Below are 27,830 nucleotides of genomic sequence, written 5' to 3' on the forward strand. Positions count from 1 at the left end.
TCTCAAATAGAGAAAATATTGGTAATGTATTGCATATTTTGCTTTTAAACTGTCATTTGCACCCAATGAGAAAAACTTTTTTTTTTTATCAACCAAAAATGTTCAGAGCATTAATGATACATTTGATGTTGGACTATATTGCTTTTTAGTTACTATTGCTGTCTATCTTACAGGTTAAGAAATTTTAAATGATTTCACTTTATCTTTATTAATATTTACGTACATTAATTATTATTATTGTTGTTATTATTATTATTTTGCAAGTAAAAGTTCTTCTATGCATTGGTTTAACCAATACTGCCATGAACATATTAAATAAGGCGCAGATAAATAAGTAATCAAGAAGGGTTATTTAGTTCCGGTGAACTTCTTTTTCGTGAAGAAGAAAAAACATGGCTCAGATTTTTGAATGTTTCAGCATTTAAATGCAAACACTTCATTAAAGTCAACGTAGCTTTCGAAAAGAATGTAACAAAAACATTTAAACATTTTAAGCGCTAGCTATAAATCATCAGAATCAACGGAACTCGGCAGGAATTTTGAAAAATTATGTCCATCAACAGCGGCGTTCACCTGCGCTCCTCCCCTCCCCTCTTCTTTTAGAAACTAAAAATAAGTAGCCCCATATTTGAAGTCGGGCACGTGGCCAAGGGGTGGCCGAAATAAATCTGGCAACGGAAACACAGCGAGAGGGGGGGGGGGGGGGTGCAATGTTTTTCTTTCGGTGCTCGATCTGCTTGAAAACATCACTGGGAGGAATGCTCAAGAAAAGGCGAAATATTTCGAGTAAAGCTTTTTCGCTTTGTGGGGGAACTGGGAGTACAAAAATACACAAATATAGCATTCTGATTTCGTCGTTCCGAGACATTTGAATAGCTTTGTTAATCTTCCTTGGAAAAACACATACTTGTTTTTACGTTGCTATGAATTATTTTTATTATTTTGGTGTTAATTATCATCGTGTATAGTAGCGTTTCATTGCACTAAATAATATTTAAAACGATTAAAGAAATGGAATCTGAGACTAAAAATAAAGTCAACAAAATGTTGCATAAACTTTTCACCAACAATAACTTGATTATTTTTTTGCTGGGTTTATATGGAATCATTCTTCCAAAAAAGATAATTTCATCGATTTGCCACGATATAAGTTTTGCTTGTATCGTTGTCTCAGAGCAACAGTAAGACATCTATGCCTAGGACCAGCTCTAAGATATCCTACTGCTGTTTTGAGGTGACGATATATATTATTAAAAGGAAATAAATAAACAAATAAATTTTGAATTTGTCTTTATGCGGTTAAAAGTTTATGTTGCTTTGTTTACACGTTCTTCCGTTTTAATGCAGCTCTAATTACTCATATTTTCCTGAAAGACCCCCCTCTTCTATACCCCCTGACCCCCTCAAAAAGCAATAGCTTTCGCTCTGGAATGCTACAAAACAACCCCGAAGAACGACAAAAAAAAAAAAAAAAAAAAAAAAAAAAGAGATAAAAAAAATCAGCAACTTAAAAACTTCAATGACTCTCTCTGAGACATGAACCCGCACTCGTGGTCATCCCTTGAAAAAATATCATTGCAGTTTGATTTTTTACGAAGTGTATGCTGACACGTGGAATGACCTCTGAGACGTTAGTCTATACTGGTGCTCAAAATGAAGGAAAACTTGCGGACATTGAAGTCTGTAATGACACACGAAATAACTGGCGTTTCCTGAGACGTAATTGTGTGTGAAGGTGTTCAAGTTCGTTTTTGTGATTTTATTAATATGTGAAGGGGTTAAGGCATTTTGCTTATTATAGGGGATTTTAAGCACCGAGATAGCCCAAACTAAATGATTCATTGGTTTTAAAAACACTGTGTATTGGGAGTTATACGACCTGCAGTGACGGATGGTGAATGAAAAGGTCCGTACACTCATCAGGTTTGTGGTACACATTACGTATGTTTAATGTGTTAGTCCTTAGTTACACATCCAAACGATAATCTAGTTCAGACGCCAACAAAACCATGTTTCTGTCAATGTCCTGTTGTGCTTGTAGCATTGTTGACAATGCATAAATAAACTTTTTCTTTTTAACACACTTCATTTTAGTGCAGTAATACTTCATTAAACTTAAAAAAGTTTCATTTATAAGTCGATAAAACATTACTCCCATTTATTCATACTTTATTTCTGAGATATTTAAATGTTTTAATTAGGTACAACACACAAATGCTTAAAGCTAACATTTATACTTCATTTCACTTGAGAATATTTGCATGAGGAGAACTGCAACTTTTGGATAACTTCGTGCTCTGATCTCGCTGCGCTCGTTACTCACATCATTATGGTCTATCGCATGCAGTTTAAATAGTATGCTCATGATTTCAATATTCTAATAATAAAATATTTGGAGGTTGAGATCACTTACGACAAGATTCAAGTGTTTTTCGAGTAATTAAATAAAACGATCAATAATCAGAAATTAATATAAACAAATAAACGAAAACATAAACATTGTGGAAAGCACTTGATAAATTCTAAAGAGGAGAGTTTTGTTCAACATTTTGTATTTATCGGTAAGTTTCACATATCTTTTTATTTAGCGGAAACTTACAATGATTAACATGTTTTGTTTTTTAGATACAGGGTGTTCCGTTTCTACCTGCAAGACCCTTATTTTTGCAACCGTTAGTCCTAGATGCATACTTCCGATGGCAAAAATGTTCAAAATCAGTCGCAAAGTTAAGATATTGAAAGTTTGAAGCGAAAATAAAAATGAGTCAAAAAATACAAAATTTAACTTTTTATATGGGCTTTAGGTCCCCTAACTAATAGTTAGAGAAATAATCTCCATTGAAAACTATTACTGACACAAAAAACTTGTCATTTGTGCGACCAAAACTCAAGGAGATATTCCATTTTAAAGTTTTAAGGGACCATACAGAAGATGAGATTGGAACTCATCGCCTTTTCAGAAGAATGACAGGTCGCCGAAGTAAAAAAAAAAACAAAACAAAGTATTTATATTTTTCATTGCTATTCAAAAATAAATGCAAATCTTATGCCGTGATATGCAAAAACACACTATAAAACCTCGAACAATTTGGAAAACCACACTCTTTGCACTCATATAATTTTAAATATTTGTTAACCACTATATTTCCCCCCAAAAGGTATTATAGACGGCGAGTGAAAAGTGGTCTAAGTCACAAAACGCTGCGTTTCATATCTCGGTGAATATTGGTCGTTCTAATTTCAGACGGTTTGGAATAATTTTCAATGGAGATTATTTCCCTAAATCTAAGTTAGGGAACCTGGGATCCGTATAAAAAGTTAATTTTTGTATTTTTTAACTTTTATTTTCATTTCAAACTTTCAATATCTTAACTCTGCATCTGATTTTGAACATTTTTGCAATTGGAAGTATACATCTAGGACTAACGGTTGCGAAAATAAAGGTCATGCGGGTTAAAACGGAACACTCTGTATACTGCCGAAAATACTTAGCATTCAAAAGTTGAAAGGCGTATGTTTTTGATTTAAATCAAGGAATTCAGTACTTGGGGCGATAATTTTTACGTCCTAAAAAAACGCGCGCACTTTGTTTTTAAATTCGAATTTTCTCCCCTTCCGAACAGTAGAAAAAGTCGAAAGGGCTTATTGTGGTGAAAATGAAGTTATTTCCAGCTCTTCCCCCTTTCTAAGTAGAGTTCGTTCACTTTCATAGATATTTACAAGTTGGAATTCGTAGGACACGGTGTGTTCCTCCTGTTTTGCCAAAATTGTTTCTCCGCATGACTCATACTATTGAAACGGGCTTTAAACAAGGCGCTCTTGAACACAACATTACAAAGAAAAAGAAAAGTAAAAATGAAGAAAATAAAGAGAGAGTCAAGTTTATATAAAAAGGAACCTTTTTATTATTTTTACGTAAAATTGATTGCGATTGAGGATTCAATTATTTCTCAATGGCGTTTTGGTATTGGAAGAACGTGGACGAAATGGAAGGTGACACGGAAAGAAGAGGGGTGCACTATTTTGATTTTTAACACTTAGAATATTTGATGTTTCGTATTTAAAAAGTATATATATATATATATATATATATATATATATATATATATATATAAGCAAAATAAAAGGGAAATTGCAAGAAGCAAGAACACGAAAAACACCAAAATGAAAAACGTCAACCAGGGACGGATATTTTCTCAAGAGGAGGACCAGTCCCTAAGTTCACAAGGCACTTTCTGTTTAGGAAGAGGGAAAGTTCCAACTTTGTTGTTTATTCTTTCATTTTTCTTTCAATTTTATATGAATTTATATTTAAAATGTGTCTCATGTTTATATATATATATATATATATATATATATATATATATATATATATATATATATATATATATATATATATATATATATATATATATATATATATATATATATATATATATATATATATATATATATATATATATATATATATGGTGTCCCCTACCTTTCGTCGACAAAAAAATTTCCTTCCACTTCGATTTTCAGTTTTAACTTTTCCTTTTTGCTATATTGAATGAGGGAGGGGGGGAGGATAATTTAAATGTCTGCGAAAAGTGAGGCAAACCATTTTGTTTTGTTTGCTTAAGTACAACGCTTAAAAATATGCAGGACTTAATTTTTTAGGTCTACTTCCGATTTACGAAGTGTGACACGTCTATATTACTTTCGATTGACGAACGTAAATGGTTTATCAACGCAGGAGAGGAAGTTTGACAGCAAGAGGAAAACAACAGCTCATAGATTAATGGATTTGACAAACCCCATAAGTTTTACTGTTCAACATTCTGCTTGAAAAATTTTGATGAGTTTTGGCCTTCTGTCAAGAATTTGTACTTAGCAATTAGGTTGAAAGCAATTAACGTAAAGCCTTTTGCTTCTTCATGGCTCTGTGAATTTCGATTTTCAGCATTAACGGAAATAAAGTCAACGTTGACTTAAAACTGGACGAAGAAGTACGAGCTAGTCTTCTTTTTTGGTTATAGTATTGTTTTTCTGCATTTGATATCTTGCTTTGCTCTTGGGTTTCATCATTAGATCTGAAGTAAAAATAGTGGTAGAAAGAATAAGTCAATAAGTTATCTAGGTTAGAAAGAGATAAATTGCAACCGAAGTTACTTTCAGTTGGTAACCGAGGTTACATTTATAAAGAAAAAAAAGGAGTTCTGACGAAGCAGATCTGTTGACTACCTATTAATGTAATTATTTTATAACTATTCAAAGTACCTTCTGATCTTATTATTAAATTTTAAAAATATAAATTGGCCACTCCGAGGGAAAACGTTTTGTCCCGCACGTGACGCCTCATATATTTCTTTAAAAATAATGGTTTAATAGAGTAATGATAAAAAGGTTTTATTGCTTAACAACTTACAAACGAATGTAAGATTCCTTAAGAAAAATATTTCGTCATTACTTTTTTAGACAATTACTTTTTAATGAGATATATGAACCGTCACATGCGATACAAAGTGACTACTTTTTCGTGGAATGGCCCAAAGAATAATATTTTTCAGTTACTTAAACTATTGTTTCTCAACAAATGAGATATGTTTCCATTACATTGAGCAATTACATTGTGCAAAAACATAAACTAATTCATAAGCAAGTTAGAAAGATTGACTTTGGATGTCTCGCACGTGACGCATGTTAATAAATAAAATTTTAAATCACAAAATTGGTTAATAAAAATATAACTGCGTAAGGGTCAGAAGTATCTTTGTAAAGATTCAAAAATGTGCTTACCCTTGTTTAATTAAAATATTAATGAAAAAATATTAACGAAATCTAAGCTTCTTTTTGCCCCAAACGTGACGGTGGAATGGCTCAAATAAAATGTATCGAAGTTTAGCACCACAGTTTGCGGTGAAAAAAAAAAAAAAAAAAGACATTTGCCTAGGAAAATTGCAACTCATTCCGCTGTACCTGACATTTCTGGCATGAATTCTCAAAAGGTGAATGTGATTAATTAGTCACTGGTAGTTAGATTAGTCTCTTCCTTTTTATCTTACGCTACCCTTGCTTTGGATAATAATAGAAAATGTTTATATTTAGTAACTTAGGTTACATAACAGAGAACACAAAAAGAAAAATATCCAGTTTTTACGGAAAAATGGAACGATGTATGAACATTGAACATAGACGTAATTAAGCATTAAATTAAGCAAGTAAGTAAATTCAAGCAAGCTATGAAATTTGATTTGTATTGGCTTGAATTTTGATCTGTCTAAAAAGATAACGGGTAAATTTTAAGGAGCTGACATTTTGGGAAAAAAAAATCTGTCCAATTCTAGTGATATTCTCCAAACTTCCTTTTTTTTTCCACGAAGTTACGTGCAACCTCATTTTTTAATTTGAACTCTCCTGTTTAAGCGTTTCTTATTCCTTACAACTGTGGGAAATAAGTAGTGAAGCACCGCTTACATGTTTTTGAAGGGACTGAATAAAAAAAAAGCGTATAAATGAAAAAAACGTATACTAGGTACACGTTAATGTGTATTAGAATCTGTAGGGACCAATTTTAAAAACGTATCAAAGGTGCTTTACTGTATTTCATTTTGAGGAGCAGTACTGCTCCTCAAATCCTGATATTGAAAAGCAGTTCCGTAAAACTCAGGAGCAGTTTTACAACCTTTGGTAAATTATATTTTCATCAAGGAAACATACATTATATTACACTTAAAAAATTTTCAACAATGACCCAGCTACAAACTTTTATCACGTATCTTTTACAAATTAGAAGAACTTCTGCAAATGGATGGTTCTACAAAGACAGGTACAATTTTCTATTCAAAAAAACAAACAAACCACAATTATAATAAAAAAAAATAAAAAATAAAAATAAATAAAAAATAAAAATAAATAAAAAATAAAAATAAATAAAAAATAAAATAAATAAATAAAATCAGTTTTTTTTGTTTTTACATCGCAAAATTTTTCTTCTAAGTTACGATATTGTATCATCTTTCATACGTCATGAATTGCTACCTGCGATGCGGTACCGCTTTTTTCCTACGTTGGAAACATGTAATAAAATTTTCTTACTGTTTAATCTGCACGAACTGCGTACATGACATCAAATAAAATTATTTTAAAACAAGCGGAAAACGTCCGTCGACAATATGCTCAATGATTTATTTTTTTTCCCCAACAGGTAAACCATTACCTTGTGTGTGGCATACGGGTCTTGTTGCTTACGGCCGGGAGTACTATTTTGGTTCATCGGGGATAGAGAGCTGCAGACCGGTAAGAAATAAACATCACTTTCTCTAGAAGAGTCCTTTATTTTCCCCTAATTTTGTAATTAGATTTATATTTACTTTCAGTTACTTCTAATCATTCAACTATGTTTATGACTAGCGGTACCCGCACGGCTTTGCTAGTAGTAGAGAATAAAAAGGTCATTTGTTCGATTTTATATTTACAAATAATGGATGATGAATTTCTCGCCAATTTGCTATGTTGATTTGCTCGCCCTATGGTAGTTTGCTCGTCCACGTTATGTTAATTTGCTCGTCAACGTTAAGCTCGGCTCCATGCTCGGTAAAATGTTCTTTAACTTGGAATAGAAAAAGAACAGAATCGAATTTTCGAAAAATCGCTTCTACGTGCACGCATGGTACAAACTAATTTTGTGCCATATTTCATGAAAATCGGCGAAACGGTCTGGGCGCTATGCGCGTCACAGAGATTCAGACATCTAGACATCCGGACAGAGATCCAGACTTCCAGCTTTATTATTAGTAAAGATAACAGAAATTAAGAAAAATGGTTAGAGTTTTGATTCCGTCACAAAACTTACACTCAATTATACTGCCGTATGCAGGTAAAGGGCAGTAACTGCAAATTTTTCATTTTTTTGAATTTTTGACATCTATTGTACCTTATATTTATTGTACAAGCTCGCTTATTTGGTTTCCGCTGAAAAAAAAGGCGCGAAAAAGACGTGTAATTTTAACATTTCCCTATTGTTAGTATTGAATCCAAAACGCTTTTCTTCAAATATCTCGGAAACTCCTTTCTGCAGTTACTGCCATTTACCTGCACATGGCAGTATAAATAAATATCTTTACGGAAAAACACGATACCGCAATGTCAAATAAAGGAATATTGTAATAGCTAGTTGTTTTTTAGCTTCTCGGGTCAATTTCTCACGTCGGGGTAAGAAATTAGAAATTAAAACTAACGCACATATTAATCTTTCTATTCTTTGCCTTGATGTCCATTCGTACTTAACAGATGACAACTTTGTTTGCCTCTTTTTGTTCTTATCTCCTTCTGTTTTCAAGATAGAAATACTAATTCCGGAGTTTTCCGCCACATAGCGCCGCAGGTGATTTTGTTCAACAGAGGGTGACTATTTTACTATACCTAGATGCCACTTTTTAACACCCGACATACAAAGGAAGGGGGTTATAAGTTTGACGTGTCTGTGTATCTGTGTATCTGTGTGTCTGTCTGTGGCACTCTAGCGCTATAACGGATAGACCGATTTTGAAAAAAAAAAAAAAAAATGTTCGATCGGAATGCATGCCTTATGATCACGTGGTGTTTCTCCAATAATGCGCACTGGAAAAGAAATTCTCCCTTGCACTCCGTCTGAATTTAGTCTGAAAGAAAGTGTAAGAAATAAAAGTACGTAGGCTGTTTAGTAAGTCATTTGTTGATCGAAAGTGTTCTTAGCTAGGTTGCATCTTTGGATGGTATTAATTAACGAAGATATTAATTAAAAACCTCTAAAAGGTTTTTCGCGATTTTTGCAGTGAAAATATAGTTAAGAATTTTGAAATTTAATACCAAAATAAAGAAAAAATTTTCCGCGTCTGATAGAATGTGTTTGGAACTTCTGTGTTTCATAGAATTCGAATTATAACGCTTTTTAAAGCAGATTTTAAATACGGCTAAGCTTTTATTCACGCGATTGGTAACCGAATTCATTGTTGGCCGACAAATGAAAAGCAATGATTTAAAATCTTTATCAGTTGCCAGTTTCTATTTAACAGCAAATAAAATACTTGACATTAATTTTTAATAATATAAGGCTTTTAAAAGGATTTTCAATTTTCCCTCTTGATTCTTCAGTTGCGACTCAGTCGGGGGCTTTGAAGATATTTGATTTTATCGTTATACGATTATAACAGCAGCCGTTTGGAAGAGCTTGTTTCCAAAAGGCAAAGTCAAAACTTTAAAAAATTCACCTTTTTGATGAAAAAGAAAGCAGCATAAACTAACAATGTACTTTTACAAAAAGTAGGTTTTCCAAGCAAATTTTATTGAAAACAGATGGTGCAATTCGTTTTTTTTTCCAAACAATAATTTAGTCAACTAAGTTTTGTCCCAAATTGGACTAAGTCAAGTTGAATCAATGAGGGCATGCCTTGAGATCACGTGGTGTTTCTCAAATAATTCGCACTGGAAGAGGAATTCTCCCTTGCACTCCGTCTGAATTAACTCGGAAAACTAGTGTAAGAAATAAAAGTAATAATAAGGAAAATCAAATGTTTTGAAGTTACTGGAAGTTTTGGAAATTAACAAAGTGCGCGAATGTATTTTTTTTACGAACAATTTTTCAACGATACACCTAATGCTAACATAAGTGAAAATATAAGATTTATTTAGCAGAAAAAAATGCCTAATTTTAAAATGATAGATATAAAAGAAATAGAGTTTTTTTCAATGAAGACTTGGGATAACTAATTTCCCAATATGTGTATCTAAAATTTATGCTGCATTTGCGTAAAAAAAAATAAAAAAGGAGTTAGGATTACTTTTGAATGAAAACAGGGCATTCCTTTTTTTAACTTGATTCATACAAAAGGGCATAAGAGATATAGTTTTATATAGAAAGGGGTTAAGTCGTTTTTATCTTTATTTAATTTCTTAGTAGCTAAAGTGTCAGAAGTTACAGAACAGATAATTTAGTGTTATTAACATCCATAGACTACTGCGAAAAATAATAAATTTATTATTGAATTTAAGAAAAATCTTTTTCTTAAATTCAATAATAAATGTTGCGTTTCAAAATCATGTTTTTAGTGGTGTAATGTTTTGTATTAGTTGTTCATTTTTCTAGTGCATATAATTTCGCACTTTTCTTTGTTCATGCATTTGAAAAAACTGTTGGAATTAGGGCGATTTTTTCACTAGGATTAGTTTTCCTGGTTTAATAATAAAATACGTTTAAAAAACTGAGCAGATGCAATGCGAACATGAATTTCAAGTTATTTTTAATTATTTGCGATTTTAATTAAAAGGTTTTAATATTTAACGCATCAATCGGTGATGACACTTAGAATATTATCAAAATTAATTTTTGATAATTCATTAATTTAATTTTCTGCTTTAAATATGTATTTTATGCTCATTCGTAATTCAAAAAAGAGCGTTTTTGAGATTAAATTATGCACAAATAAGAAACTTTTGGCATCATTTTTATAATTTAAGATTTTTAAAAAAAATTATTATATAAAGTGAAACAAATCCATAAAATTGTGTCGATTAGAAAAACAATTCAATTTCATTTTAAAACATCAAACAATTATTATACCATTGTACATAAAAAAAACTTGCACGTAATTTACAATCTAAAATGTTTTTCATTTCAGGGTGAAACAATCTTAGGAGCCCCGGATCAAATTGTACCCCTAGGACAGACAGAGCTACCGTATTCTCTTTTCCTGGAGTACGTCTTTGGATTAGGAGAGACCACTTACAAGTAAGAAATGTTTAGGAAATATGGCAGTGATGCTAGATGAGAAAATTTTTACTTATTTAAAACTGACTAATATGGAGAGACACTAAACTAAACAATCAAACAAGCCGCTGTGTTACGGAAACACTTGTTTGATCAAAGATTTTGTGCACAGACGTGGACAACCCTGAATTACTTCAAAAGTTCTGCAATGTTACCTCTTTCTTGGATATTTAAAAATGTATCTGTAAATTAGGGTAGTCGGAGTGTTTCGTAACAGTGATAATAATAGTAATAATGTTTGTAAAAATAATAAGTTGAATTAATAATAATAATTGAAATAAAAATACAGTAACAGTTTAAATAATGATAATAATAATAATAATATTAATATTATCAACAATAACAGCAACAATAATAACAATTCTGATAATAATACTAATACGAATAATAGTAATAAAACAATGCTGATAATGGTAATAATAATAATAATAATAATAATAACAATGCTGATAATAATAATTATTATAATAATAATGCTGATAATAATAATAATAATATTTGAAATTATAAAAATAATAACAGTTAAAATAATAATGATATTTGAAATAAAAAAGTAACGGTTTAAATAATAATACTAATAATAATAATAATAATAATAAAATAATAATAATAATAATAATATCAACAATAACAGCAACAATAATAATAATAATAATAATATTAATAATAATAATATTATAAATTATAAAAAATAATAACAGTTGAAATAATAATAATATTTGAAATAAAAAACAGAAACAGTTTAAATAATGATAATAATAATAATATCAATATTAATATTAATATTATTAACAACAACAACAACAATGATAATGATAACAAAGCTAATAATAATAATAATAATAATAATAGAATTAATGATAATAAAAATATTTGAAATAATTATTATAACAATATTTGAAACAATAATGATATCAATTGAAATAATAGTAACAAAAATATTAGAAATAATAATAATAGAAATAATAATAATATCAATTGAGATAATGATAAGAACAATTGAAATAATGATAATAATAATAGTAATATTTAAGTGGAAGTAAATTCTTGTCAAATTGAGAACATGAACTAAATAATTAAGTAATAAACAAAGAAAATAAAAAATTAAAATGAAGTACGATTAAAAAAAAATAAGAATCGAACAGAAGCAAACTAAAATGATCATCAATAACACAATTAGTTCAGTGAATGAATGAATAAATGCTATTAGTATTTTGCTTAATAAAAAGAATGAGATTATTTTACAAAAGCTCAAAGTCATCAAAATCAAGGCATGAATAAAATGAGCAATTCCGTTTATTTTGTTGCTTTTGCGAATGAAATAAAAATGAGATTAGAGAAACAAATATTTTAAACGTTCAAACTAAGTTACGAAAAATAAACTGTGAAAGTCATCTCTATTTTCTAAAAAGAGAGATTTTATTTTCTAAAAAGAGAGATCGTATTTTCAATAAAACCTTAATTGCAAGCTAAAAAATTAATGTCGATCTGCTACAATAGAGAAAATATTTGTATCTTGTAAAATGGAGTGTCATTAGGTTCTAATGTTCCATGAAAATTGCGTGCATAATATTGAACGGAAAGCGTGAATTCAAAGTAGTTTAGGAACATAGGTGTATTTTTTGATAATCTGCATGTGAAAAGAGGAACTAAAACTTTTAGCTTTGTTGAAACTGGTTTATGAACGAGCCAGAAAAGATCATATAATATAATTTGTTTCCAAGGATAAAGTGCCGAAAAAGTAAAGCATCATAATTAAGAAAAAAACGAGCTGACGTGTGCATCACATGACTTCCTTTTACTCCAATTTTAATGTCATTTTCCCATTATTGGCAATTTTAATATGATTCAATAGTTTACTCTCTAAATATCACCATCAGTGGCCAAATTGAAACCAGATTTTAAAAAACAAAAAAAATCGCCAAATTTGTCGCCAACTTGGCCACAACACTTGGCGACCAAAAGACTGGCGATATATTGCCAAGTGTCCGACAAATTATAACACCACTTAAGTTTACATCGAAATTAGCAATGATTTCCCCCCAAAAAGGTTCAACTCACTTTCGTTGTTTAACAACAATTTGAAACAATAATTTAAAATGTTATTCAAATATTTTTAGAGGTTATTTTCTCAGAATGACGTATAATGTGTCATGTAAATATAAAATTTCTGTAAATTGATCAAAAAAAATCATTGTTTATAAAAAGTTATTTGATATTAATAGTTCCTAAAAATTCATAGATAATCAAAAACAACAAATTTTCGCTTATTTTTTTCTCATATACATTTAATACATTTATAACCATGATGATCTATTTTTCAACAAAATAACTCCTTATTGAAGTTTGGCGCACTTATTAGACACTAGTTTTGGAATTCCATATGTGTCAGCTAATTTTCTCTGGATTTCTTCCTTTTCAATTAATTTTAATATTTCATACTTTTTATCAATCTCAAGTTCAACTAACTTTCTTTTTGAATCCATTTTATGTAAAACTATAACACAAAGAGCAACAAGCTGGACTCTCATAGTTCTAAACGGCAGTTGAAAATGAAAATGTCCTATTTCTTAATCCCTAGCACCAGAAATACTGCAATGCAAGTAACTTTTACTCTAGCACAATTCCAGTGTTGCCACAATATATTGCAAATGGAAAAAAAATACTTTGTACTTTTCCACTGACACATGTTTTCATTGAACAGGGAGTACAAAAGGTAATCTCAAATAGAACAGCAAAATAAAAACAAGTTTGGAGAATAAAAGGGTTCTTATTAATTTTCCAATGTGGTTAAACTTACAAGGAGGTTTGGTTATGCTGCTGTTTTGTTTAGTTGGTAAAATGTTGGTCTGGCATCAAAAATATTCTTGGAAAGCTATTAAAAAAATAATAATAAAATAAAATGCCAAATTAAGTTTTAAAAAATAAACCAAGTGGTCAACTTACAAAGAGTTTTTTACAATACTCCAAACCAAATTTGGGGTACATTAGTGGTGAAGATAGACATGTCGTCAAGATAGACAGGTGGTCAAGATAGACAGGTGGTCAAGATAGAAAGGTGGTCAAGTTGCAGAGGGTTTCCTTCATTATACAAGATAGAACTAATTCCGTTCTTGACAAAAGCGGTCAACATAGACAGGTGATCAACTTACAAAGGTGGTCAACTTTACAGGTTTTACTGTATGTGCCAGTAAATGTAATCGATTCCAGTCAGGAAAAAAAAATACCACCGAAAATTGAAACATATGATAATGCAGGCATTTTTCAAAATCTGATAAGAATATTGTAATATTTTGCTGTAAGTCAAAACATTTTTGTTTTTGTTTTTATACAGGTGCGTAACAGTACAGCGTTTACAGACTTTCAGGGCAGCTGGAGCATACCTAGATGATGGAAAATCCCATAGCAATGCATGGTCGGAAACGCTTTCCTGACGCGATAGTGACGATACTAATCACCAAAAAGACAAGACACGAACAAGAAAAGAAAGCAAGTTTATTACCCTAAGTACAGCAAAAAAATTAAGAAAAAAGAACATGAAGGAGCCAACGATCGTCATCAAAGTAGGTGTTCGAAATTACGACCCCGGGCCGTGATGCATGCCTCACATCTCCGGCGCATTGAAGATCGAACGTAAAAGTGAGTGTGGCAACAGAAACTGCGTGTGCGCATGCATCGTCATCTGACGCTTCGGTTTACGTAACGAAGTCTATCGTGTACACCAGACAAAACTTACCAGTGTTTTTGCTGTATTAGAAACAACAAACGTGTCTTTTCCTCGTATTTGTGTTCTGTCTTTCGTACACTTAGTGCCGTTACTATCGCGTCAGGAAAGCGTTTCCGACCATACACTGCTATATGATTTCCCATCGTCTAGGTTAACATTATCTGCCCTGAAAGTCTGTAAACGCTGTACTGTTACATCCTGTATAATGATAGAGTTCTCGTCATTAACATTTGAGACATTAATTGAGAATTTCTAACTGAATATTAACTGAATAAATACTGCACCAAATAGGTTCAGTATTTATTGAGTTAATATTAAGCTTTTTTGTATTTAAGATATTTTGACTAAGTAGTCAAGTACATGTGGGGCAAAGTGAAATAGTTTATTTTGTTTTTCATCATTTACTCACTTCAATCATTTACTAAATCACTTACGTATTCATTTAATTATACTTCATTTCGTAATTCACTCTTGTTTTTACTTTCTTCTATATCTAATATATAGAAGAAAGTATTGGATTCGTGCAAATTTTCGAATTTCGAATTTTGACGGATTCGAACGTTTTGAGGTGTGCTGAGTTCATTTCGACTATTTTTGGAAAATGTCTGTCTGTCTGTGTGTGTGTGTGTATGTATGTATGTGTGTATGTATGTATGTGTGTGTGTATGTATGTGTGTCACGTCTGTGTGTGACCAGTTTTTTGTGGCCGCTCTACAGCAAAAACTACCGCATGAAATCGAACGAAATTTGGTACACATATGTGCCCGTATGTGAACTTGTGCCCATTGATTTTTGGCGCGAATTCCTCCAAGGGGGGTGGAGCAATGGGACGTTTTTTGAGTTACGCGTGCTTGCTATTCCTCAGGAAGTAACTGGCGGAATCAAACAAAATTTGGTCCATATGTTGCCATTAACAGGAGCAGGTGCTGATTCAATTTTGGTGTCAATAACTCAAAGGGGGGTTGAGCTATAGAACGTTTTTTGTCGTCAATTGTGACTGCTGTATCTCAAGAAATAACGAACGGAATCAAACAAAATTTTTTTGACAAGTAGCCCTTAGTGGGTATAAGAGCTGATTTTATTTATTATTTCTCTCTATTTTTCTTCAAATAGTAATTCATTAATTTATTTAGTTAAATTATTCGTTTATTATTTCATTATTTTTACATTTATTCATTAAACTTTTTATTTACGGATTGATTTTATCAACAATATTTTTTAAATAATCGAATAGAAAAAAAATCATTGGAAAAATGGTTCTTTTTCACTTTGTCACCCATGAGGAAAAAATAAATTTTCACCTTTTGTTTTTTAATTTTGAAGACGCAAGTTTGCTGCCAAAAAAAAAAAAAAAAAAAAAAAAAAATAAATAAATAAAATAAAATAAAAAAGAAACTTTTTCAATGCAAATTTATTATAAAATACAATATTATTTCTTTCTGAACTGTAATTTGCAGAACAAATTTCCATTTTGTTCATTTTGAAAAAGCTCAGTCATCTTAACTATTTCACTTTACTCCACCCCCATCCCCCTACCCCCACTACCCAAAAACGTTTGAAGAATTCAAGGATAGCATCCACGTGGCGATGCTAACCATTAGCATCGTCTTGTTAATAGTCATCACAGCCGCAAGGATGCTATCCTTGAATTTTTCTAAAGTTTTGGTTGTGGAGTGCATTAACAAGTTCGTTAATGTGTCCCCAAAGCACTACAAGAACAGATGAAAATGACTTGCAAAACCAAACTAGTATGTTGTGGCCATCACGAAACTTTCTTCTATATTTTTCTTTTTTTTTCTGATCCCTCCCCATGCTTGACGAGGAAGCAATATTCCCAACAAAAACAAAATTACACATGCAAAAACTAGACGACCATCCCAATGTCTGAATTATTTTAAAAGCAAAGCAAAAGAGCGAAAACTGAAAGTTATTTTAAAAGCCTTGCTTGAATGAATTACAAATATTTTATTTGTTAACAAACATAAGATGGCAACAGTTAAAAATTTTAAATCATTGAGATAATATTTCCTACCATTTCCATACAATTAAAATCACGAAAAATACGCAGACGACAATCTATTACGATTTATCTTTCTTATTGTTGCATTAATAAAAATATTTTTATTCGCAAAAAAAAAAAAAAAAAAAATCAACACCTCTTGGAGCGATTGGCGTCAAAATAGAACCAAAGCCTGTTTACATATGGATTCACATATATTCCAAATTTCAACCAGAACGTAGCATTACTTCTTGAGATAGGGCACTCAAAATGGAAAAAAAGAACGGGTGATTGCGCTACCCCCCTTTTTAGCTGTTGACACAAAAATAAAATCAGTTTTTATACCCACTAAGGGCTACTTGCCGATAAATTTTTCTTTCATTCCGTTCATTATTTCTTGAGATACAGCAGTCACAATTGACGACAAAAAACGTTCTATAGCTCAACCCCCGTTTGAGTTATTGACACCAAAATTGAATCAGCACTTGTTCCTGTTAGTACCAACATATGGACCAAATTTTGTTTGATTCCGCCAGTAACTTCCTGAGGAATAGCAAGCACGCGTAACTCGAAAAACGTCCCATTGCTCCACCCCCCTTGGAGGAATTCGCGCCAAAAACTAATGGGCACAAGTTCACATAGGGGCACATATGTGTACCAAATTTCGTTCGATTTCATGCGGTAGTTTTTGTTGTAGAGCGGCCACAAAAAACTGGTCACACACAGACGTGACACACATACATACACACACACATACACACACACACACACATACACACATACACACAGACAGACAGACATTTTCCAAAAATAGTCGAAATGGACTCAGCACACTTCAAAACGTTCGAATCCGTCAAAATTCGAAATTCGAAAATTTGCACGAATCCAATACTTTCTTCTATATATTAGATATAGAAGAAAGTAAAAGGATGAATTAACGAAAAACCGATTTTTTCTAAGTTCCTACTCTAGTACTTTTCAACAAAAAATTGGTAATTTTAAGCATAAATTAATTTTTAGCAGTGTGCCAGCTAGGCTGGAAATTTGGGGTGCGTTGCTTCACTTTTGCAACTGTGCCGTAATTTGGAGTGAAGTCCGACTTCCACAGTACACACATGCCACAAGGATCCGCTTATAGGGTGGGCAACCATTCACAGCATAACAACACATTCACACAAAGGAAGGACAAGGACGGGAGAGAGAAAGTACATCTATGCCCGAGCCGGGATTTGAACCCGGGACAACCTCACCTCAGTCAGACTCCTCTGACCACTTGACATGCACCAACTAGACAATGCCGACGATGAAAATAGTTAATGCTTCAGTGAGCCGTAATCTATTAAAGTTTGATTTATGATTTAATGCCGTTAACTTAATATTTTTTTCAAGCAATCACGATTGCTTATTGCTTTCATTTGACTGTTTTGATGTGCTATGATTTTATTTTCCCACCAGTACCCTCTGCAGCACCACCGTCGACCGGCCGCCTCACGATGCTGCTCCTCTAGCAAGCAAAGTCTCCAGGTTGCGTCAATATACTACAAATACACACATACATACACGCACGTACACATACAGACACTTACACATACACACATACATACACCTACACATACACACACACCTACACACAAGTACCCACACACTCATGCCTGCACACAAACACATATGCCTACACACACATACACATCCCCCCACACACAAAAATATTCCCCCCACACACAAACACTCATACAAACAACTACCCACACACTCATACCTGCACGCAGACGCAAACACACATGCCTACACACATAAACATACCCCCTACACACAAGCACACATACCCCCCACACACGCCTACATACACACACACACTCGTGATTGCGAAAAACATAATTTGAATTCAATGTCAAAATTCAAATTAATTTTTTTTTGAGGAAATGAGGATATCATCTTATTAGCATTCGCCTATGTTTTCATCTCTTTCTTATTAACCAAAGAACTTCTCTAAACTGTTCTGCTTCCTTTTTCAGCAAATATTACTTTTTTGAGAAAAAAAGATCCAATGCGTAGAAAAATCACTGAAAGCGTTATTTCCGTTTTAAAAGGTAAGTTTTAGCAAAGCTAAACTCATGCACTTCCGTTTTAAAAGGTTATAACTAAAAAGGAATTATAAATTCTTCGAATGGGCATGCTTAAAATTGAGAATTCTCGTTGAGCTTATGAATAAAAGAACATTCGACAAATGAAAACATGCTATGAATTGTTTGCAGCATGACTTTACACATACATAACCTCGCCTCTTCTACATTGAAAGCGAGCTGATGCGTGCATCACATGACTTCCTTTTACTCCGATTTAATTTCATTTTCTCATTACTGGCAGTTATAATGTGATTCAATAGTTTACTCTCTAAATATCACCAACAGTGGCCAAATTGAAACCAGATTAAAAAATGAATAAAAATTAAAAAATCGCCAAATTTGTAGCCAATTTGGCGACAAAACTTGGCGACCAAAAGACTGGCGATATATAGCCAAGTGTTCGGCAAATCATAACACCACTTGAGTTTACATCGAAATTAACAATGATTTCCACCCAAAAAGGGGCAAAAGACCCCCTTTAGAGCATCCGAATGCAACCAATAAGAGAGGTACACAATTAGACCCCACTAGGAGTCTATGTACCAGATTTCAACTTTCTAGGATATTCCATTCTTGAGTTATGCGACATACACACATACACGCACATACATATGTACACACAGATGTCACGAGAAAAGTCGTTGTAATTAACTCGGGGATCGTCAAAATGGATATTTCGGGTGTCTGCACGTTCCTAGGTATCTATCTGCGTGTGGTCGGGTTGAAAAAAAAACTCAACATTCATTCGGGGGTGAGAAAAATGGAAATTAAGGCCGATTTTTGAGTGAAATTTTTTTCGCGAATACAATACTTCCTTTTTTGTAAAAGGAAGTAAAAAAGGGTTTCTCGTCAATCTTTATCTTCTTTATCTTTACTAATAATAAAACTGAAAGTCTCTCTGTCCGGAGGATGTCTGGATGTCTGGATGTCTGTAGGATGTCTGTAGGATGTCTGTGACGCGCATAGCGCCTAAACCGTTCGGCCGATTTTCCTGAAATTTGGCACAAAGTTAGTATGTAGCATGGGGGTGTGCACCTCGAAGTGATTTTTCGAAAATTCGATGTGGTTCTTTTTCTATTCCAATTTTAAGAAAAAAAACTATGATAAATTACGAAATTATCATAGCGTGGAACCGTAACATGGGCACAAGCCAATTGGCGAGATACGAAATTATCATAACGTGGAACTGTAACGTGGGTACAAGCCAATTGGCGAGAAAATTCACCATACATTATTTGTAAATATACAGGAGAGACAAAAGACCTTTTAATTTTTCTATTACGGGCAAAGCCGTGCGGGTGCCACTAGTTGAAAATAATTGTATGAAATTATTTGCATTTTTTGTGCTTTATTAATGTTGTTCTTATCAATAGTTATGATGATTCAATTTCAAACTGATCGGTACGTTTATGTTAATAGAGGAACAAGCCATCACACACTTTGAAAGCTATACAGGCACACGATTTTGTGTACATTATGTTTTGTGTGGTGCTAGCATAAAATAAAGAATTCAACTGTTTGAAGGTTTTTTCCAGTTAACTATAATGATGGCTTACGATTTTTTCAGACCTGGAAGCTACCACCTGCTAGAACACAATAGCAATTGCTTCAGTTCAGAAGTGTGTCAATTTCTGACGGGTGGACCTATCCCCAGTGAGATAAGGGAAGTGGCCAAAGAAATTTCGTCGAATAAGTGAGTTCCTTATTCTAACCAATGTCCATATAATATACAGTTTTCTTGAAATACACCACCAGCTCAGTCAATTCCAGCCGAGGGCTGCAGTTTCGTGCTTATTAGCACTCATCAGCCCGGCATAGGAGTGACTGAGCTGGAGATGGAAAATCTCTTAAGGAAGCCTAGAGTGCCAAACAAACTGGTAGCTAATACAGAATTAGCACTGACCAGACGAGTGACCGAAACTGTAGTCCTTGGCTGGAATTGACTGAATGACTGAATTGGTGGTGTATTTCATGTATTTCTGCCTTAGCCCTGGCTATAGGGCGGTAACTTACTGAATACAGTTTACTGCTAACATAAACCATTTTATAAGAGTAGTTTTTAAATTAGAGTTGTTGGTGATAATTTATTAAATGTTGCATGGTGTACATTATGCAACTACCAAAAATTCAACACATTAATTTGAGAAAAAAATATTATTTGTATTTATATTTTTTCCTTCCACCCATGAGCAGATAAATCAGAAGTTTCGTTTTCATATCGTGATCTTTTAGAACATATATTTATGAAAAGTCTTTCGAACCAGGAATCTGTAGTACTGTCTAAATTGATAGTTAAATTTGCAATTACATTAAATTATGAAGTTGAAGCGAAAATTGCTGTAGTAATTGAAATGTTTACTTCATGCATGCTGAAAATTTTGTGTATCAATTGAAAGTTTCAGTTTAATGACCATGCTAAACTTTTTTTTAAAGTGGCCTAGGGTCACTTTTAGGTTACTCAGGAATTAAATACCTGGTTTTTAATTCAAGTAATGATACGTCAGTTCAAAAATATTTTGACCTTTATTAAAGAAGTACTATTTCTATCTGTATGATTTTTTGGTTGGTTGGTTTGCTTATTTTTAATGGCACAAGAGTCATTGAGAGCTATACTGCGCCAAACGATTTTTTAGTTTAAAATTTATACAGAAATATAAAGTCAGGATATAATAAAATTAAACATGTTTTGGGGAGCGAGGTATAAACGTCAGTAGTTTAAAAGAACTAATAAAAAACATGTAAACATTAAAAACTTTTAAAAACGTATGAGACAATATGTTGACAAAAAACCTTGAATAACAAGGAAACGGACAAAATTATATATTGACGACACAAAATCTAAATTAAAAAGGAGAAGTCAATCTCCTGGAGGAAGGAGTACAAATTGCGATGGGGTGGGTCCCCCAGCAACTCCTTCAGAGATGAATTAAAATTATGATTTTTTGAAAACAAGGGCTCTTTTGTTGGAAATGAAGATTGGGCGAACAAAATTTAATTTTTAATGTAAAAATCAAGTTTTATCGAAAATAAAATGAAATTACACTTAATAAAAAATACATTTAAATATTATACCTAAGATATATTAAAGTATGTGCAAATTGTCGTCATAAAAATTATATTCATAAAACCATTTTTCAGCAAAAAATCAATCACGCAGGTACTTTGAGACCAACAATGCATTAAAGAAGAAAAAAAAATGATTACCCTGCACTGTAGAAAGCTAATTATAAGCTTTAAATCACCCAAATTAGTTTTACTTAATATGGAAAATTATTCCATGCATTGTCTTCCTGAAATTTGAAATACAAGTATTGAAGATTTGATAAAATATAAACATTTAATGGAATCAATTTGCCATTGCGCATCCGCGAGAGAGAGAGGGAGCAATTTTTAAATTTCATGATATCGGAGACCTAATGAGCTGTGTGTTTACTGTTTTTCAGATAACAGAGATACGGTAAGGGACTGTGAACAAATTATCTATTTTTATCTTATTTCACAGCATAGTTACATAAAAGAAGTTCAAACTAGTGTTATTGATATCTGAACAATCCCTTACATTTCTTCGCCTGAATTATAATTATTGAAACACAACTCTCTAGGTCACCGATTCCCTTTTAAATTTTTAAGACGCTGGATTTTTAAAACGCTGGCCATACATTCTTGATTACGAAACTATATAAAAAAATATATTTCGTGCACGTGCGGTGAAAAACGAATTCTTTTTAGAGGAATTTTTTTGTTTTAAATTTCAGTATGAAAGTTTCTTAAGATTTAAGTTCTCAAATTCGTTGGTTTTTTTAAGCTTTAAAGCTTCTAAAACTTTCGTAATGTGTCGTGGAGAGTTCTGCATGTCACGAAACAAAAATTTTTATTTTTGAAAGAAATGCTAATATGAATATTAGTTATACTTTTATGGAAATTTATAGAATATTTGTACATAGAAAGATAATTAATGTGTCATATGCACAACTTAAAATAAGATTTTAACAACCTTTTATTGCACTAATTTTGCAGATTACAACAGACACGTGTTTCGGGGTTTCAAGGGACCCCTTTCGAAATGTTACAATTGCTTCATTACACAATGTTTCCCCAAAGTAATTTTATTGCTAATTTATTCATAAGGTGTGTCCTTTTATATGACAATAATAATATTTTTTTGTTGGATTTTCGGGAGATGTATTACAAAAACGGTTTTTCCTTGATGGGTTAGGGTTGTAGGGTTTCATTTTGCTTTTTTGGTTTTGTTAATCTCCAATTTTTTAACATTTAAATAGTGGAGTCTTCTGCTTTAAAAAATTGATGTTTAGTTACCTTTCAGCACTATACATGATTTTTTCTCATCTGCTGAGACTTTTTTGGGCACAACTTATGAAGGAACTCTCAACAATATTGATTCCCAGCCGGTTCAAAAACTCCTAGGGGTTCGAGAGGGGCATAAAGGGGTTCAAGGAAAAATTGTTGTAATTGGGGGATTTAAAACCTACCTTCAGAGGGATTTTTATTCATACGGATAATTTGCACACCCGTCAGAGCTCTTGTTACCTTACTTTTTGATAACCCTACGTGTAAATAAAATAAACTGTATTATTAACAAGACAAAGATTGAGAAATTGAGTTATCGCTTTGCTCGACAAGCATTGATGCGGTGTATGCAGCCAAAACTTATATTTTAATTATACAAATATTTAGTATTAATTTACATCAATGAAGGAATAAATATGTAAGCAGCATTTCTTGTATATTTGCATTTATTGTAAATTAAGCACGCATAGAGTAAAAGCCTCTTAGGGGTCATTCCATGTCAAGTGATCCAAAATGTGGGAAATTTTTTCCCTCACCCTTTTGTATTTCTTTGAAATTTGGCTCATCGATTGTACCCTTTGAGGTAATCAAAAGTCCAAATTTTTAGATTTTTATCTCTATTATTTTTTTTATTTATGACACTTTGATTTTTCGAAAAACCCGCTTTTTTTCATGGATGCTTGAACATAAAATGGACGATAACTCAGCACCAAATATAGATAGAAAGATTTGGTAAAAAGCATTTTAAAGTACATTAGTTGCTGTTTAATGGGATATGCAACATGACTAATTTAAAAAAATTTTAATTTTAAAAAAATGAAATTTAAATTTTAAATTTAAATTTCTCAAAAAAAGGTATAATGAATTTTTTTTTAAAAAATTCTCAAAATTTTGTGTGTATTTTATCTTCATTTGTGCAAAGTTTCAAGTTGGGATCTCAATGGGATCATATTTTTATGAATTTTTAAATAAAATTTGACTTATGAAATAATGACATTTTTCAGATTCTAACTAGTTAAAAATGGGGTTCTCTCACTGGGGATGGTCTAGTAAGTAGTAATTGATCATAACTATGCTTGAAATGAGCTGACGTGAATTGGTAAATTGGCAAGCACCCCCCCCCCCCGCACCGCCACTTTTATTTATTTTTTTTTCAAAACTATTTTCAAAATGTAAAAAATAAATAAATGAATAAAAAACCAAAATGAATTGTAAACTTATTAAACATTGGTAAATGTTCATCTTTAAAGTAAGAAAAAGACCCCCCCCCCGGGCCACCACTTTTATTATTTTTTTTCAAAACTATTTTCAAAATGTAAAAAACAAATGAATGAGTAAAATAAAACAAAATGAATAGAAAACATATTAAAAGCTGGTAAATGTTCTTCTTTAAAGCAAGACAAAGTACATTACCCCCCCCCCTCACTTACTCACACATACGATTAACACTATACTATTATCACGCTTTACCTGATGCTTTTTTTTTTTCAGACCAAGCTTTTCTTTTTCAATCCGAACTTCACAAAGTGTACTTGATTATTTCACTATCTGATAAGGAAAGTTATGATTCATTTCGTCCCTTACCCCTGCACCAACTTACAATTTTGGATGGAGGAAAGAAATAGTTTGCCCCAAAATCACAGCAAAATAGGAGTGTTTCACCCCATGTTGTTTCATTCTTTTTACACTAAACTAAAAATAAATCTAAGTATCAGGTCATATGTCTGTCCGCATAAAACTGTCTTTCTACAACATTTGCAGTGCAGCTGTTTTTTTCTTTTCTTTAATGCTAGTTTTCTTTTAATTTCACTTGTAAACGAGAGCAATGCAACGATATCTATTTATACATATATTAAAAGCAGTTATAGATCAAACAAATTTTGCTAATTTGAGCATAACTTTCTTTGTTATTATGTTTCATTCCAGATTGCCCCCCCCCTCCCCCTACCGTTCCACTTTCCGAAAGAAAAAAGCTGCAAATGAGTGGTTCTCTTCAGTTTTTCTGACTTTTAGTTTTTATGACCCCCCCCCCCCCATTTATAAGCTTTAATCACTACTGATGTGTAGCTGCGTGCGTCCCAGTTTATTATGGTTATAACTCTTACGTGCCGGCTTTTTTTTAATCACAGTTTTGAAAAAAAAAAGATAAAAAGTGGTTGTGTGGCGGAGGGGGGGGGGGGGTACTAATCTACAAAGTCATGTCAGTTCATTTCAAGCATAGTCATGATCAATTACTACTTACTAGACCATCCCCAGTAAAAGAACCCCATATTTAACTAGTTATAAAATAATGACATTTTTCAGATTCTAAGTCAAATTTTATTTAAAAATTCATAAAAATATGATCCCATTGAGATCCCAACTTGAAATTTTGCACAAATGAAGATAAAATGCACACAAATTTTTAAGAATTTTTTTAAAAAAATTCATTATACCTTTTCTGAGAAATATAAATTTAAAATTTAAATTTTTTTTTAAATTAAAAATTTTTTGAAATTTGTCATGTTGCATATCCCATTAAACAGCAACTAATGTACTTTAAAATGCTTTTTACCAAATCTTTCTATCTATATATGGTGCTGAGTTATCGTCCATTTTATGTTCAAGCATCTATGAAAAAAAGCGGGTTTTTCGAAAAATCAAAGTGTTATAAATAAAAAAATAATAGAGATAAGAATCTAAAAATTTGGACTTTTGATTACCTCAAAGGGTAAAATCGATGAGCCAAATTTCAAAGAAATACAAAAAGGTGAGGGAAAAAACTTTGGATCACTTGACATGGAATGACCCTTAGGGAAAAAAAGTAGCTGACTTGGAATTTATATAGAACTGTTTTAACAGACGTTCGAAAAGACGCTCTTAATATTAGGCAATGGTAGTTTAAGGAAGTTTATCTCTTGGTAAATAATTATCAACAGTACCGTAATTTTACGATTAGAATGGTCAAGTCTCATAAAAAATCTGGATAAGCAGCAAGTTGTTAATTTTCCTATCTACAGTGTCTGAACGAAATAACTACCCGTGTAAACGGTTCTCTCGCTTGTTTGTTTGACGTCGAAACTTCAAGCACTTGTTATTGAGCAATCACGATTGCTTATTGCTTTCATTTGACTGTTTTGGGGTCCTATCATTTTATTTTCCCACCATTACCATTCTGCAGCACCACCGTCGACCGGCCTCACGATGCTGCTCCTCTAGCGAAAACCGTCTCCAGGTTGCGCCCATATCCCACATACATACACACACCTGCAAACACACACACACCTGCAAACACACACTCATGCCTGCACACCACCACAAACACACAAGCACACACCTACACACACACCTGCATACAGACACAAACACACACGCACACACCTACACACACACACACCTGCACACACACACTCATGCCTGCAAACAGACACAAACACACACGCACACACCTATACACACATGCACACACACTCATGCCTGCATACAGACACAAACACACACACATACATACAAATTCCTATACACACACTCATACCCACACACTCATGCCTGGGCACAAACACACACCCCTACATACACACACACACTCGTTGCGAAAAATATAATTTGAATTCAAGAAGCCAAAATTCAAATTAATTTATCTTTTTTATTGTTCCTTTCATTTTTTGACCAATATTTGTATGTTTTGGATGAAAGTGATTGCATACTTATCTAAAATATTTTTAATGAAATGGATTAAAGTTGTTATTACAAAGTACAAGTTCATGCTAAAAAGCAACTTTTGCATTCAATGTCTGCAGATGAATGAGTACGATTGTTTTGGTTTTCCCATCAGAGTTTCGTCGGAAATTCAATTAAATTTGGTGAACTTATAACAAGAAGCGTATGCAAAAGTCTGAAACTTCCTTTGTTAACTTCCGACGATCATTTACGAAATACATGCAATAGCATAGGTATATTCCTATCAAATAACTGGGCCCGTAGTCCTTTTTCTGATGATGTAAATTTCGAAATCTCTCTAACTTTACTTTAGAAAAAAAAATAATTTGATTAACCTGTGGCAGCTGTCTGCAAGTTATTTCTAAAGATCCCACTTGAATTGATTTTTGTATTAGGGTCATTCTCCAGAAAACGTAACTTTTAAACGCAAATATTTTTCAACTTCGAAATCTTTCGTTTTCTTTTTTTTCATTCTTTCATGAAAGTGTTACCTACTAGCAGTAACCATAAACAATGGCTCAGCTAAGTTCCAATTATTCTACTCATAAATAAAAAAATTTATAAAATGCCTTGTTCACAGAAATAAAAAAAAAATATAAAAAACTTTTAATATTTAAAAATTGAAGCCAATTTAATATCAAAGTAGTAATTTTGTTACTTGGTGCATACAATCAGCTATTTTAATGATTAGTGGGAATATAATATTAACTATCTTGATCAAAGTACGGCTTAATTAGTAGTTTCAAATGTATCTTAAAAATAGTATTTAGTAAATTTAAGGATATACTGGCAATTTATAATTTTAGTAGAATGCCTATTATTGATGTGTATTTCCCCTCCAACATTTATTTTCATCTCAGAAATAATGACATTGATAAGGTCTATCACGGAGGTGAGGAATTTACCATTAACAGAGGTCTAATAGATACATTTTTCAGGGAATTTCTTTTTTTCTTCGTTGATACAATATGCACATGTTAAGCATATGAAAACATGTTTACTTCTTTTTTCGCATTAATTTACATCCCTGAAGTTCAAGTTTACGTAGGTGAGAAGTCAGAATAACCACACTAAGTTTTAAAAGCAAAATCTATCTTCTTGTTTTTCGACAAAAATCTCACAACTTCAACTATGGCTGAAAATAAACAAGGGGGGTCCCTTGTATCATGGAAAATAAAAATC

The 27,830-nt window shown here is 32.2% G+C and overlaps 1 protein-coding gene across 1 annotated transcript in view; it reads left to right on the forward strand.

The window, feature by feature from the left end:
- The first annotated feature begins 3,779 nt into the window (after window positions 1-3,779).
- LOC129226269 (uncharacterized) overlaps window positions 3,780-27,830 on the forward strand; it is a 71,410-nt gene continuing 47,359 nt past the window's right edge. Inside the window, exons 1-4 of the mRNA XM_054860870.1 lie at window positions 3,780-3,849; window positions 7,190-7,281; window positions 10,641-10,750; window positions 20,209-20,334. Of these exons, the coding sequence (XP_054716845.1) occupies window positions 3,780-3,849; window positions 7,190-7,281; window positions 10,641-10,750; window positions 20,209-20,334 (398 nt within the window). The remainder of the gene's footprint in view (window positions 3,850-7,189; window positions 7,282-10,640; window positions 10,751-20,208; window positions 20,335-27,830) is intronic.

The sequence above is a fragment of the Uloborus diversus genome, chromosome 7 (assembly GCF_026930045.1).
Source record: "Uloborus diversus isolate 005 chromosome 7, Udiv.v.3.1, whole genome shotgun sequence".
Taxonomy (NCBI): domain Eukaryota; kingdom Metazoa; phylum Arthropoda; class Arachnida; order Araneae; family Uloboridae; genus Uloborus; species Uloborus diversus.